The following is a 14,582-nucleotide window of genomic DNA, read 5'->3' as shown; positions in this document are numbered from 1 at the left end:
TCAGCGACATGGTCAGAATCAGCTGGAGGATCAAGCTACGAGTGTCTGAACTGAGCAGCTAGTAGAGGGGTGGGATAAAACCCTTTATGAAAGTTTGGGGGCAATCTTCCCTCAGAAAAACATTGTGGAAATATATCATGTGGTGCAGTCTATTGCATTTAAAAAAGTGCTCTTCAGAGGCAGTTTCTGAGCCAAGAATAAAAGTGACCCGTCAGACATATTTAGAGAAGAGAACTCTATGGGAAGAAGGTAAATGCTCTGCCTTACACTACAGAAGTTGGTCCAATAAAAGATATTACCTCACCCACCTTGTCTGCCCTACACTGTTTACTTCAAATACTGAAAATGGGACAATACTAAACTGGGAGGAGTAGTAGATACGCTGGAGGGCAGGGATAGGATACAGAAGGACCTAGACAAATTGGAGGATTGGGCCAAAAGAAATCTGATGAGGTGCAATAAGGATAAGTGCAGGGTCCTGCACTTAGGACGGAAGAATCCAATGCACCGCTACAGACTAGGGACCGAATGGCTAGGCAGCAGTTCTGCGGAAAAGGACCTAGGGGTGACAGTGGACGAGAAGCTGGATATGAGTCAGCAGTGTGCCCTTGTTGCCAAGAAGGCCAATGGCATTTTGGGATGTATAAGTAGGGGCATAGCGAGCAGATCGAGGGATGTGATCATTCCCCTCTATTCAACATTGGTGAGGCCTCATCTGGAGTACTGTGTCCAGTTTTGGGCCCCACACTACAAGAAGGATGTGGATAAATTGGAGAGAGTCCAGCGAAGGGCAACAAAAATGATTAGGGGTCTAGAACACATGACTTATGAGGAGAGGCTGAGGGAGCTGGGATTGTTTAGCCTGCAGAAGAGAAGAATGAGGGGGGATTTGATAGCTGCTTTCAACTACCTGAAAGGGGGTTCCAAAGAGGATGGCTCTAGACTATTCTCAATGGTAGCAGATGACAGAACGAGGAGTAATGGTCTCAAGTTGCAGTGGGGGAGGTTTAGATTGGATATTAGGAAAAACTTTTTCACTAAGAGGGTGGTGAAACACTGGAATGCGTTACCTAGGGAGGTGGTGGAATCTCCTTCCTTGGAAGTTTTTAAGGTCAGGCTTGACAAAGCCCTGGCTGGGATGATTTAACTGGGAATTGGTCCTGCTTCGAGCAGGGGGTTGGACTAGATGACCTTCAGGGGTCCCTTCCAACCCTGATATTCTATGATTCTATGATTCTATGAGTGGTGGAAGAATTGTTAAGGATAAAAGAAGAGCTGGGCCTGAACCAGAGACTGGAAATAACACAGATTTGGGGGAACTCTGGATACATATATACTGAGATGCTTAGAAATGTGAAGTGCAACCCTATTACACCATAAACAGGTTAATTTTCAGTGGCTGCAGCATCTGTCAATTAAGCTTCAAGGAATCTCTGGCTACTTTCTGGGTAATGCCTGCCCCCATCCATATTTCAGCAGCAGGGATAGCTTCCTGTTTCCCTCAGTAGGCAGGAAAATCAGAAAAAAATATTTTAAAGTGAAAATATAAACTAAGGCCAGATGCTCCCAACTTCTGCCCAGCACAATGAGGAGAAAAAGTGCAAAAAAACCCCACAAAAAATGGGAAAAACCTCTCTAGAATTTGGTCAAGCTAGGCATACCACATGCTCCCCTACCTCTGAGCCTGTGGAAAGGCCAGAAAAGGCTCCATAGAAAATTGGGGTGATGGGTGAGGTAGCTGATAGACATATGCTATGTTAAAAAATAAAAAAGGCCTACAGACAGATCAAACAACTATGTAAATAGCAAATAAAGCTATTGGCACTCCTGAAAAACTCCCTAGAAAGGGGCTTGAAATTATAGTGATGTGGCAAGTGAATGGGGACTGGGAGAGATACTGAGTTCGGGTCTGACCCTCACTGTTGGGACAATGTTTCCAGCAGAACCTGATATATCCAGGTGTACCAGGTCTGAAATTAACAGGATGAAATTCAATAAAAACAAATGCAAAGTACGACCCTTGGGAAGTAAAAATCAAATGCACAACTACAAAATGGGGAATAACTGGCTAGGCTGAAAAGGATCTGGGCTTCTAGTGGATCACAGATTGAATATGAGTCAACGATGTGATGCAGTTTTGAAAAAGACTAATATAATTTTAGGGTGCATTAGCAAGAGTGTCATATATAAGACAAAGGCCTGTCCTGCTCTACTCGACACTGGTGAGGCCTTAGCTGGGGTACTGTGTTAGATATTAGAAAAAACTCTAACTATAAGGATAGTTAAGTACTGGAATAGGCTTCCAAGGGAGATTGTGGAATTCCCATCATTGGAGGTTTTTATGAACAGGTTGGAAAAAACAACTGTCAGGGTTGGTCTAGGTTTACTTGGTCCTCCCTTAGTGTGGTGGAATAGGCTAAGTGACCTCCAACCTTACATTTCTATGATTCTATCATTTGTCTCCTGTCTCTTCCACAAAGATTGCCATCCCCACCTTCTCAAAGGAGTGATCCATACAGAATATTCAGGTGTCTTCTTCTTGCATATATTTTTCTGCAGGGGTGACCTGACTAGAAGGTGAAACTGGTTAGAAATCCTGGTGCCCTTTGAAGTCAATGGCAAAACTCTCATTGACTATAATGGGGCCAGGATTTTACCCAGAAAGTTAAACTAACTAGTCTAGTTTCATTGTGAGCAGTGCAGAAGTAAACAAACAGCATAGCTGGTGAAATGTAAACTAGAGTCTGCTTCTATAATTAAGAAATTAGTAGCATATATAAGGATTTTTTTAAAAAGAAGCTGAGCCTTGATACTATCCTTTATTATTTTGCAGATAATTAAATGTATATTCCCAAACTATAGGCCAGAGTCTGACATCCTGATTCAGTGGACTAGCACCTTTCTGCATGAGTGGTCCCACTGATTCCATTAATTTAGTTTCACTCAGGGAACCAGAATCTGATTCTATGATTACTGTGAACTTTCAATTCAAAGCAAATTTACGGCTTGTGTACATGGGGGGTTTAAATCAGATCAAACTAAGTTAATCCAGTTTGAAAATACGTGCGTACCCACAATACAAACCATCACATAAACCCATGTAAACTGTTTTTATATGGGAAATGCTTTGGATGAATCCTTCCATCGCACCATAATCTTGAGACAAAAGATAAACAACAATCATGTGTCAAAGTAAAAAGACAATTAGAAAGCTGATTTATACTAAATTAAAAATTTATTGACTAAAGTATGTTCTCCAGACAACATGATCTGATGGTCTATGGCTGCATACATGCAATGAAGTTGAACATGACAGTAGTTGAACATGGAATGTCAAACAAATTAGTATAATGTGTTAAACAAAACCCTTTATCTGTGCTACTGCGCAATGAAACCAAGCAGTGTATTCCCTTGGTTGATCTGTGTTGAGCTAAAAGGCAATGTGGTTGAAGAAACTGGTAGATTTCTTTAGCATATATTTCAAATAAATTAGTTAGAATTGTACTCTTTAGAAACCCTTTCAGCTTCACTTTCATTCCAAACAAAATCTAAGTGCAAACATCAGAATTGCTGAATTCATCTAGAAAGATTTAACTGTCAACATTGGATTGAACCAGACTATTACAGTTGAGTATATGATTATGTGTAGGACAAAAACAAAAAACAAAAAAAACCCAGTTACTGAAAAATTCATGTAGGCACATTTTATTATTAATCCAACTCAAAGCATTTCTTCTAAGTTTCTCACATTAAAGACTAAAGCTTGTTTACAGTACTACAATCTCTATCATTCAAGCATCAAATATTACATAAGAGGGAGAAGGACTAAATGATCTAATAGGTCTTTTCCATCTCTAACAGCTACAAAAGAAAATCATTCATGCCAGCAAGAGCTGCACCACTGCTACTTTTTGGACCTGATTATACAGTCCTTGCTCAGGCAATACTCTCGCTGGCATTCGAGAGAGTTTTTCCAGAGTAAGATCTACAGGATTAGGCGATTTTAAAAAAACAAAACAAAACCCTCTATTCATACCTAACAAAGTAATAGCATCCATCATAGGATACATGGAAAATAAGATATTGAATTAAAATAAAAAGTCAGACATGTGCTTTACTTGCACTGCAGGAATCATATAATGTAAACACCATGGTGGCCCACATCTCCACAAATACCATCAGAAAATGTCAACTATAAGTTTGCTGTGTGTGTTTCTCAAAGCTTGTGAGTGTGTCTTATGTATGCATGTCTCCAGGGAAACGCCTTCCCCACACAAATCCCAAATACACATACATGTGTGATAGAAATAACTGAAGGTGCCTTGATTGTCTGACTCCAACTCTTAAATCTGCAAGTGGTAGCAAAATGGTTTTTTAAAAGGCTTTCATTATACTGTATGTGTGAGCTGTTGAATGTGAATATTGCTTTAGAAAACAAAATGTGGATGATACTGTAGGAATGATGTAGGTGTGCAGAACATCCAAACTCCACACACAACAAAATCTACCTGTATGAAGAATCGAGAAGCCTCTGATCAATGTATTTTGGTGGGCCTTGTTTGAAATTTTCACTGATGTGATTCAAAGGATATAAAGTTATCCATGAAGAAGTCTATTGATGCCAAGAGGATCAAAAGAGGAAGTTTACCTTCAAAGTGCAAATTTTAATAATGGAATGTTCTTGACAGGGAAATGATCAAAGACAATCCTAGGTCTTTCACTTGTTCAACAGGAAAAACGTATCTTCATCTTCAGGCAGCATTTCATTCTGAAAAAAGTGATTTCTTTTTTTTTTTAGTACAACAGAAGACTTTAGAAATGAACACACTATGCACACACACATTTAGACATTTACATCCTTTCTAGAAAAACAAAACCCTACCTTAATGTTGGCTAATCTTCTCTTCTTTCTTAGTATTTAAATTCTTTAAATCAGCTGCTTTAAATACCAATATGTACTGTACCACCCCCATGCCACCCCTAGAGCCCCAGAAAACACCAAGTAACTTAAAAGTGTTTATGTTTGTTAAAAACTCCTGGTTGAGACTATTAAGTACCACCTCCACTGGAACAAAATGAACACTGCATGCATCTTCCAATGCATTTCATTTAATAGTTGAGCAGCTCGGAATGGTTAGATCTCTAGGTCATCAGGTCTAGGTCTACTACTGGCTAGGCTGCTGGCTCTGCTAGGTGGCCTTTGGTCCACAAGGGTGAGGGGCTGCAGCTCAAGCCCTGATGCCAGTTTTTTAGTGTTCTGGGGATCATCATGTAAATCAAAGGGCTGGGCATGAGAGTTGGAGATGGTGCTGCCAGCCTGTCCCAATCTGTTCTGCTCAGCACTGTAATTTGCCCAGTTTTGCTCACTGGCTTGTTTATTGTAGTTACGACAGGAGGAATTGTTCCTGTCACCAGTAACAAGCTTGTAGCCTGGTGGAGACATGGGTGATAAGGGGGCAGTGGGAGAGGAACAGCCATTAAAATAAGCATATTTCGTGGATCCACATTCCTTGGCAGGACTCACAGTACCGGTGGGAGAGTAGGGGTCTGGTTTTCCTTTCACACGATCCTTGACACCCTTGAAGAACACATAGAAAAGCTCAATAATGTTCAAGGCAAGAGATACTAAAGACACTACCAGCATGAAGATAATGAAGATGGTTTTCTCAGTTGGACGGGAGAGGAAGCAGTCCACTCTGTGTGGGCATGGGTCTCGCTCACAAGTGTAAATAGCATTCAGGCTAAACCCATAGACGTACCATTGTATCACCAAGAAGGCCACTTCAAAGATAGACTTAAAGAGAATGGTGATTATGTAAGTACGGAGCAGTCCTCCTCGCATTTTAACTTTGCCATGCACTTCAATTCCATACTTGAATTTCTTCATCTCTATTTGTTTGAGGTGCATCTCCACGTTCACACCATCATTTTGGACACCCTTGAGCTCTTCTTCTCTCTTGTTCAGTTTCTCTTCTTTCCGCATCACATAGAACACATGTGCCAGATACAAGAGGGTAGGCACAGACACAAATATGATCTGCAGAACCCAGAAGCGCACATGAGAAATTGGAAAGGACTTGTCATAGCAGACGTTCTCGCAACCAGGCTGCTGAGTGTTGCACCGGAAAGCAGATTGCTCATCTCCCCAGGCTGATTCCACTGCTGTCCCCAAGAGCAAGATGCGGAAAATAAAGAGGACAGAGAGCCATACCTTCCCTCCTGCAGTAGAATAAGCTTGAACCTTGTCAAGAAGTTTTCCCAGGGCACTCCAGTCACCCATCTTCACAGGATGCTGGCTAAAAACAAAACAAAAATAGTAATAATTAAAGCTATGTTAACTGTATTCACACCTGTAGGTTTATAATGCATGTAAGCCACCATAACACAGTCCTTATCTTGGTTCATGGATGTTAGTCTAGAGGGGGATATGTAGGTGGTCAAGAAAAACTCTCCTTCTACAACAAGGAGAATATTTCATAGTAGTAGTTCCACTGGTGAGGCATCAAACAGAAGTCACTATAGGAAGTCCACATGCACAAAATATAGAGCCAGATCCTCTGCTGATAGTAGAACTGGCAGTCCACTATAATGTTAACTGGTATAGCTCTAGGAACTTGCATTTACACTGATTTACACTAACAGAAGAGAAATACGTTATGGTGAGCTCCTTAATTTGTAGGCCTGTATTTAATGTAAATAAAATATATGACAAGTTAAATATTGCATTGCATTTCAGTGCCCTATGGCAAATGTGTTTGCCAATTTCATTCCACTTTTCAATGGAAAGCAGTCGCCACCACAAAAGTTGCCATCCGAGTTGGCACTAATTGGCATCTTTGTTGTCACAGTCTCAGCGCAGATGCCAAAGCCTGAATGAGCCAGATCAAAGTGGAGGTTCAATGTGGAAGCAGTCTGGGGAAGTTTGCATTGATGTTGCCCGAGTATTCTCTGGATAAACAGAATATTTCAAATGCTTGGCCAGCAATCTAGATCAATCTTCACAAGTATTACATTCACACTTCAGTCAAAAAGAAAAGAAAACACATTGCAATATCATGCAAAAGCAGTGTAAAGGTTGTACAATTAAAATAATAAAAATCACAAAATACATAGGTTAAAATTATTTTTGCATGGTTAACTCAGCCAACTTTCACTCCATATACTGTATGTGATATGTTTAAGAATATAGGTCCCAAAGCTGAAAATATTTGCACACATGCTTAACTTGAGGTGACTCATAGTGTATATATTTAACACAGAAAACAGGACCAGAAAATATTAAATATATGAAATGTAGCCAAGCTAAGGTTCACATAGTGAAGAAACCTTAATGTCTGCATTTCCTGATTTATGTGGCTTCCTTATTTTGTGTTGTTTTTAGCCTTGTGTTTATGTAATTTCTGCATTTAAATTTCTATATTTTTTTTGAAAGAGAAAAAGGAAATAATGGAACAAAAAGGAAAGCAAATCCTTCCTATCTCCCCCATTGTTAGCCATATAAATATCACATGGGTGCCTTCAACAAATGCGCCAGCCCTGCAGTGTGCAAGTAATAGGTATGCATTTCAAGAAGTTTGAAATAAGGCTAGTTTAACTGTCTCTCTCAATTTGATATTGAAGTGTCCATTTCTAGATTATGTGTACCTTATGCAGCATATCTGCAAATACACAAGTACCTTAAAATGTAATGAAATGGTCAATTTTGCATGCTTGATTCCTGGCAGAGGTAACAAGCACTGTTGCCTTTGGCCAAATGGTACATGTTAACCTACCTAGAAATCTGTATCCTGGAACATCTAACCGGCATTGAAAATTTTGCACCTAAAAGAAGCATCCCTTTGGAAGCATGATTTGTCAGATAGTGATATTTAGTACCACGCAAACTGAGTAAAAGATTTTCCAATATTCATAACTTTATTAACTTCTAACCAGTTTCTTTCACAGTGGATTAGGGATGTACTCCTCTGTAAGGGCTATTGACTTGCCAAGTTCTACATTTCACATATTCGTAATCCAGAAATGATTGAAACTGTTTTCTTTAAACTTTCTCGGGGGGGAAAAAAACACCATAGACTTAGAATAGGATATTTCAGCCCCTGAAGATAATTTTTAGGAAAGTTAGGAGTGAAGGAAAACAGGAGGTTATAATGGAAACTGTTTGGCAACCTTAACCATAGTAATTGCTGTTAAATAAATTAACTGACACCACCTCCTTCCCACAGGCAGGCTGAGGGAGCAAGAAGAGGCGAGAGTTTAAAGAACCTACTTGTGGTTGCTGTCTCTTATCTGTGAGTCCCTTCTAACCTCCTTAACCCACATGGACATCCTCCTAAGGGTATGAAGAAGGACTCCCCATAATAACCTTTAAACCCCCTTACATGATTAGCTCTTTTTCATGCAAGTAGTCCTTTGAAGAATCAGGCCTCTTTTAGAATTTAGCACAAGAGGCCATGTATCAACCTCTACAAGGGAGATTCTAGGAAGTATTTATTTGCATTCCCATGTTAGTTCTGGGGAAAGGTGTTTGTCCTCACTGGTCCATTTTGATTGAGAAGAAGACTGACACATTCATTTAAGGGTCTCTGAAAAAAGATTATGAGCCCAGCAGCAAATTTTTTTATCATAAAAGCTGGCAGGTTATGCTACCTCAGTAAAACACTGCTTCTCAAGCTATAATTGTTGAAACAGAAAACAATCTGTTGTGGTGCATAATATATTAAGTTTGTTTAAAAGACAAACTCCTTTCTCCATGTCCTAACTATGGAAATGGACAAAAGCAAGGATTTTTTTTCTTCAAATAATAGCTTCTTGATTTTATTAGCCAGTTTTTGAATGATTTGAAAATACTGCATTAGCAGGCTTTCCCCAGGCTCAGTGGATTTCATTACAGTGTAAATGTTATTTCAGATTAAAAGTATGATTAAAAAAACAGAAGAGGTGTTATTTCTAGGCAGTTATAGGCTGCTTGCTTTTTAATTACACTTCACTCGGGTCCCTTAATATAGGATGATATACTCCAGTTTTGACTTACTTAATCCCACACCTGCAGTATTTTTAGAATTTATTGCCTATTTTCCAATTTGTTTCAGCATGCAAAATTGTTAAGTTTCATTATATCCTCTGGCAATACATACTCCAGGAGGACACATTCCTTGCTTGAATTACTTATACATAGTTCTGAAAAGCAAATTTTTTTTTTAAAAAAGAGATCAATTACCCTTTAGCATTTGCCAGTGCTAAAACACTTACATCAAATCATAACAGTGTGCAGTTAAGCAGATAACCTTGAAATGGCACAAACATATTATTCCTTTGCTTAAGTAGAGACTATTGTTCTATGAAGCACAGTATTTCAGTTTGTTGCAGAGAAAATTCATTGACTGGATCTACGTTGCTTACTTTCAGTGTACCAAAAGAGCATTTCTATTAATGAATTTACACTATTTGTTTACCAGATATTACAAAGAGTTTTTCTCTATTTCTGCAATGAACACCTATTTAAATGTTCTTACTGCTTTAAATTGCTTTGAAACTAAAGATCTCCTTTAGTGAGCAGCCTAAATATCTCTTACCTTTTATGATTTAGACTGCTTTTAGCAATGTCATCCTAATGGAATGATTGCATCATAGCACAGTGGCTGATATAACTGATAAATAGTCAGACCCCCAAATTCAGCAAGGTACTTAACTATGGGACTGGCATGAAGTAGCCTAAGTTCTTACTCATTACTATTTTATGTGATGATATAGCTTGTTTTGAGATGGCTAATACAAAACTTGGACAGTAAAGCATTTTAGTAGATGGATTTCTTCTCGGTTCTAGTGTGTGTGTGTGTGTGTAGAGACAGAGACTATGCTGTACAGAAGAAAGAACTATGACAATATTCATCTGTATGAGTTCTGGATGGCCACACGTAAAAGAAATTTGATTTATACATCACAATTGAGAAATTTGAGAACTTTTTTTTATGGAAGACATTCATCATGTCATGTGGTTCATATTTTCCAGGGGGAATAGGGTACTCTGAGTGCCCTGCTAAAGAGTCCAGGTCTGACTGCAGTGTCAGTAGGTCACGTGGTAATGAGTAGATCAGGCACAGGGCTGCAGTGCGGTAAGTGTGTGGGATCTGAAATAGGGCTGTACAGCTGCAAGAGTGTTTAGGAAATGGGCTAAGAGCTCTGGCCCTCCCTAAACTCCTGCAAAAGCCTGCCCTTGAAATGCAAATAGAAATAAATAACTAATAAAAAACAGAGCCTTTGAGAGGATTCCTTCCCCTTGAGCATCGATCACCGTGAACCTTCCCCAAGAGCAGCCAACAGCTGAGGGAAAGGAGCTAAGATGCACGAGACTTGGGGTTGAGGATTTTTTTTTTAACGTTACATGTATTCAGTCTCACAAAGGTTAGGGAAATGGTACTCTTACATTCCACTGGGAAGGTAGAGTCCATCTGTAGGTCTGTAGATGCATGTCAGGGATAGAGAATTTCACCCACAAGACAGAGAGGGCACCCGAGATGGTTGCACAGTAATTGGTGCTTAACAGTCATAACTGGTCATTTGTTTTCTTTTCCAAGCTTCTAGTACTAATAACCACTGATGGATTCTCTCCTCTATCTTTAGCTGCTCCTTCTACATCTATCTCATTCTTTTCTACCCAGTCTACCTCTATGGAGCTTTACAGAAGGACCAAATGCAAGACCGAAAAAACACAAGAACTTCCAGTTGTACAAGTCAGGTCTCCAGCTTATGAAACCCATTAACAGCCTATGAACCATGCATTCATGTTTTGGTTCAAATTTATCTGTGGTGTAAGTCGCTGCAGATCCCTTTGAAATCAGTGAAAGCTGCATCCATGTACTGTAGGCATGAATTTGATCCTGTATGTTTAACATGTATAAGTTTTCAAATAAGGAAGCCTGCAAAGGAAATGTGGTATAAATGTGTATCCAGGTGCCCATATTCAAAGGGTGGAGGGAATATTATTTGTTTCACTAGGAACACTGCATAGACTTCCAATCCCACAAATGTCTTTTTACCTAAACTGAGGTGCATTTGATTTCAGCATCAGACTGTACTCGTTTTTCAGGCTAGATACAAATGAGAGCTGAAAGCATTTTACAATATTTAGTGTGTGTATACGCATATTTGCTACAAATCAAATCCATTGCTCCTTCCTTTTCCCCATTTGAACTCAGCCCGTTGCTCATCCTTCTCCTATTTGTATTTGCTTGTTAGGTATCATGGGTCAGTGCCAATGTTTAGCTTTGAAGGTTCTGAGGGAAACACTTCAGTAAACATTTCAAAGTCAGGGGACTTCAGGAGTTCTACAGCGCAGTGTGTGCTGTCCAGATGTTAAGATGGCAAGATGAAAGGCTCAGTGCAAGTTCCCTCCATGCGCACAGACACAGAGAAATCAGAGACATGAGTTGTTTCTCAGGTCTGCTTTGTTGTTGGTTTTAATGAAACTCACTTAGAAGACTCTCAGTGAACATTCTGTTACGAAAATATCCCAAACTGCAGGGCCAGTAAGTTATATTAGGACAGATATGGGGAAATCCTAGCTGGGCACAATAAAACACAATTGTGATGTTCCACTGAAGTCCCTTCTTCATCCCCCTTGTTTTGTTCTTTAATTACTGGCAAGCACCCATGCAACAACAACAATAAAGAATCACACCAGAGTCTTGCAATCTGTTATAACTTCAGACAAGAGTCACGTCTGTGAAAGATGCTGCCCAAGAATTCCATTCCTCTTCAGTCCTGTACTACAGCATTCAAGGCAGATTATTGGAAATGTATCCTGACACATATTGGGACTATTCTCAGACTGTTTTCCTTACAGAACTTGCACAGGCATTGCCAGCGTGGTGAGGCGGATGCCTGAGTGCTGCAGGGCTCCTCTAAAATCCCTCACTGGGGTTGCTAACACAGACTAACTATACACAAACTGGATTTAAAGAAATCCTTAAACACACTTCTGGATTTTATCACATCCATTTAAAAGAAGGGGGAAAAAATCAGCAAGTCCACGTGAAAGTCACCAGATTAGTACTAGCAGAATTTTAACAAAGCAACTAATTAAGAACCTTGCTTTGCACAAACTATTAAACATCAATCAAGATTGCCATATGAAAGCAAAATGCATGGGGGACAAATGGGAAACACTTAGTATATGGTCTCTCTGTTATTAACTTCTGAGACCTTTTCAGTGCAACAAGGGATTCTGGCACACTGATTAAGTAAAAATAACAATTTAAAAGTAAACTAGCAAATTTAGACCTAGAAAATTGTGCACATTGAATTATTTTACCAAAATCCAATAGAGAGTCTCATAATCCAGTTTTGCAGATGAAGTTTTGCCATAGTTTACCTGTTGTAGAACTAGGTTAGTAGTTGAAAATTAAAATTATTTAGAGAAATGCTCAAAATGTAACAAAAACAAACAATAAATCTCCAGAAATGTTAACTGGATAACTTCTTTACAAATGTTGTGCTGTTTTGTACAGTTGTGGTTTAAATACTCCAATAATGGGGAAAACAATAGAAAACTCCTGAAATCAAACAAAGTAAAAACTTTCCAACTTACCCCTGCTGATGATCAGAGAAGCAAGCAAACAAGTGCCTCTTTGGAAGAGTGAGCTAAAATGGAAAAGCAAGTTCAGGCTTTCAGACCTGTCTATTTAAACTTTAAAAGTCTACTGCTGTTTTGTAGTTTTCATCCTTCCTTACCCACTAATGAAAGAAAAGTGCTGATACCTCGTAAAAAAAGGTTTTTTCAAACTTGGAACACTGGGAGAGCTTTTAACCAGCCACTGAAGGGAGGAGGGGAGAGGAGGGAAAGCTAGGGAATGGGGAGGAGAAAAGGGGGAGGAGGAAAAGCAAGAAGAGACAGCAGAAAACATTTTGGAATAAAGGAGAGAGTTTTGAGTGTATTGAAGTTGAACAAATGAAGAGTCACTCAGTAAGGAATATTTGAGATATACTAAGTAATACACTGAGTGGTAGTTTATCCAGAATAGGACTCAGGGTTACCTGGGACAAATGAGGTGGTTTAACTTTCTTAAGGAGTGTGGAGTCTTAGGAAAGGGAACAGAGTGAGAGGAATCAATTTGTAACCTGAGCCAGCCTGCCAGGCTCTGGCTTGGGATAGACTATTTTGCCCTCTTCATTCTCCTCCCTGTGGAGTGGCAGTCACTGCATAAGAAGTTTATCTTTAGTTTCTTTGCATATCTTTAGTTTACTTGCTTCCATTTCCCTTAGGTGCTCAACAGAAAGTAACAGTGTGTTTGTTAATGTACTTTTTCAGCCCTCTGGTTGCCTCAAGAGATACACAGCACATTATATTTTGGTGAAGATTCCAGGGGAGCAGTGAACTTACATGCCAGAAAACTCATGCCAGGAAATTTCAATACAACACCCACAAAATAATGCAGGGCATTCAATCTCAAATAGTGAGCAGCACTGAGTAGTCACAGTATTTCAGTTCATTTCACTGAATGCGCACAAGAAAAAGAAAAAAGACCCTTCCAATTGGATTGAAGCCAAAATGGCTTTTGCCCCGACCTGATTGCTATAAACCCCCTTACAACAAAATGCTTTCTCTGTAAAACACAGCAAATTTTGTACTGTCCATTATGGTGAGGTTTCTCAGACACAGAGTCAAACAAGTGTCCATATGAACTGGACCATTCTGGACACTACATTAGGAATTTTATTTGTATTTTTCTGTATCATGTGGTGTTGGCTCCTTTATTGCCCTGGCCTGGACAATGACTAGGATGGTTTAACTACTACTCCAACAGCTCCAAGTGGTTGGACAGCTCCCCATGACCATTCTTCTGTGATGCTCTACACTTAGAGTTTTTCAGGTTCATTTTGGGCCCTAATCCTCAAGGAAGGGCACTGCTGGATCCATTCAGGGTTCACAGCTTCTGGTCTCATTTAAAAGACTTATAACAGGGAGAAGGTAAAATAATAGCCGTTTTGGTGTTCATCTCTGATTTTGGGTAAAGTTTCCTACTCTTCTTCTTGGAACTATGGATGTCAAACCATGTAACCCTAAGCATGGATAATATCATAGTCTTTTGCTTAGCTTTTATAGAGTGCTTTCTACCCATAGCTTTCAAAGTACTTTATAGATTAATGTAAGTATCATTACTCAGATGGGGAAAATAAGGCAAAGATATTTGTCCACAGACACACAGCAGGTTAGTGGCATGGCTGGCAAAGGAACCCAAATATACTGACTCCCAGTTCAGTGTACACACTGTCTCCTGTTTTAAAAAGATAACACATGGGTTATCCATATACCCCTAAACCCTCCTTTTCCTGCGGCCACAGCCTGATACACTTGATTCTCTATCTTGTCTGGTTTCCCTTAATATTGGTCTGTTGTGTGAGGTGTTTTTTAGTTATTGTAGTCACCAAGCCCTGTGAGTATTGTTTTTTCCTTTACTGGGAACTTTAACTCTGAAGAGGGAGAGCATCTGGGTAAGAGGACTGGGGCTATGTGCATTAGAGGGCCCTGGGCCCTTGTTGAAAGTTAAAATAATTTACAAGCCATGGGGTTCGGTCCCTTCTTC

The 14,582-nt window shown here is 39.5% G+C and overlaps 1 protein-coding gene across 1 annotated transcript; it reads right to left on the bottom strand.

The window, feature by feature from the left end:
• Positions 1-3,213: 3,213 nt before the first annotated feature.
• Positions 3,214-12,849, bottom strand: GJA1 (gap junction protein alpha 1). The gene is made up of 3 exons (XM_077813006.1): positions 12,730-12,849; positions 12,587-12,639; positions 3,214-6,296 (listed from the first exon to the last, which is right to left on the bottom strand). The coding sequence occupies exon 3, from the start codon at positions 6,278-6,280 to the stop codon at positions 5,135-5,137; it is 1,146 nt and encodes a 381-aa protein (XP_077669132.1). The 5' UTR covers positions 6,281-6,296; positions 12,587-12,639; positions 12,730-12,849; the 3' UTR covers positions 3,214-5,134.
• Between the last annotated feature and the right edge of the window lie 1,733 nt (positions 12,850-14,582).

This window comes from Eretmochelys imbricata, chromosome 3, assembly GCF_965152235.1.
Source record: "Eretmochelys imbricata isolate rEreImb1 chromosome 3, rEreImb1.hap1, whole genome shotgun sequence".
NCBI lineage: Eukaryota > Metazoa > Chordata > Testudines > Cheloniidae > Eretmochelys > Eretmochelys imbricata.
Note: the sequence above shows the minus strand (reverse complement) of the source record. Positions and strands in the feature narration are given on the sequence as shown.

Coding starts and splice junctions, on each gene's coding strand:
- GJA1 (XM_077813006.1), bottom strand. CDS start 6,280: ATGGGTGACTGGAGTGCCCTGGGAAAACTTCTTGACAAGGTTCAAGCT.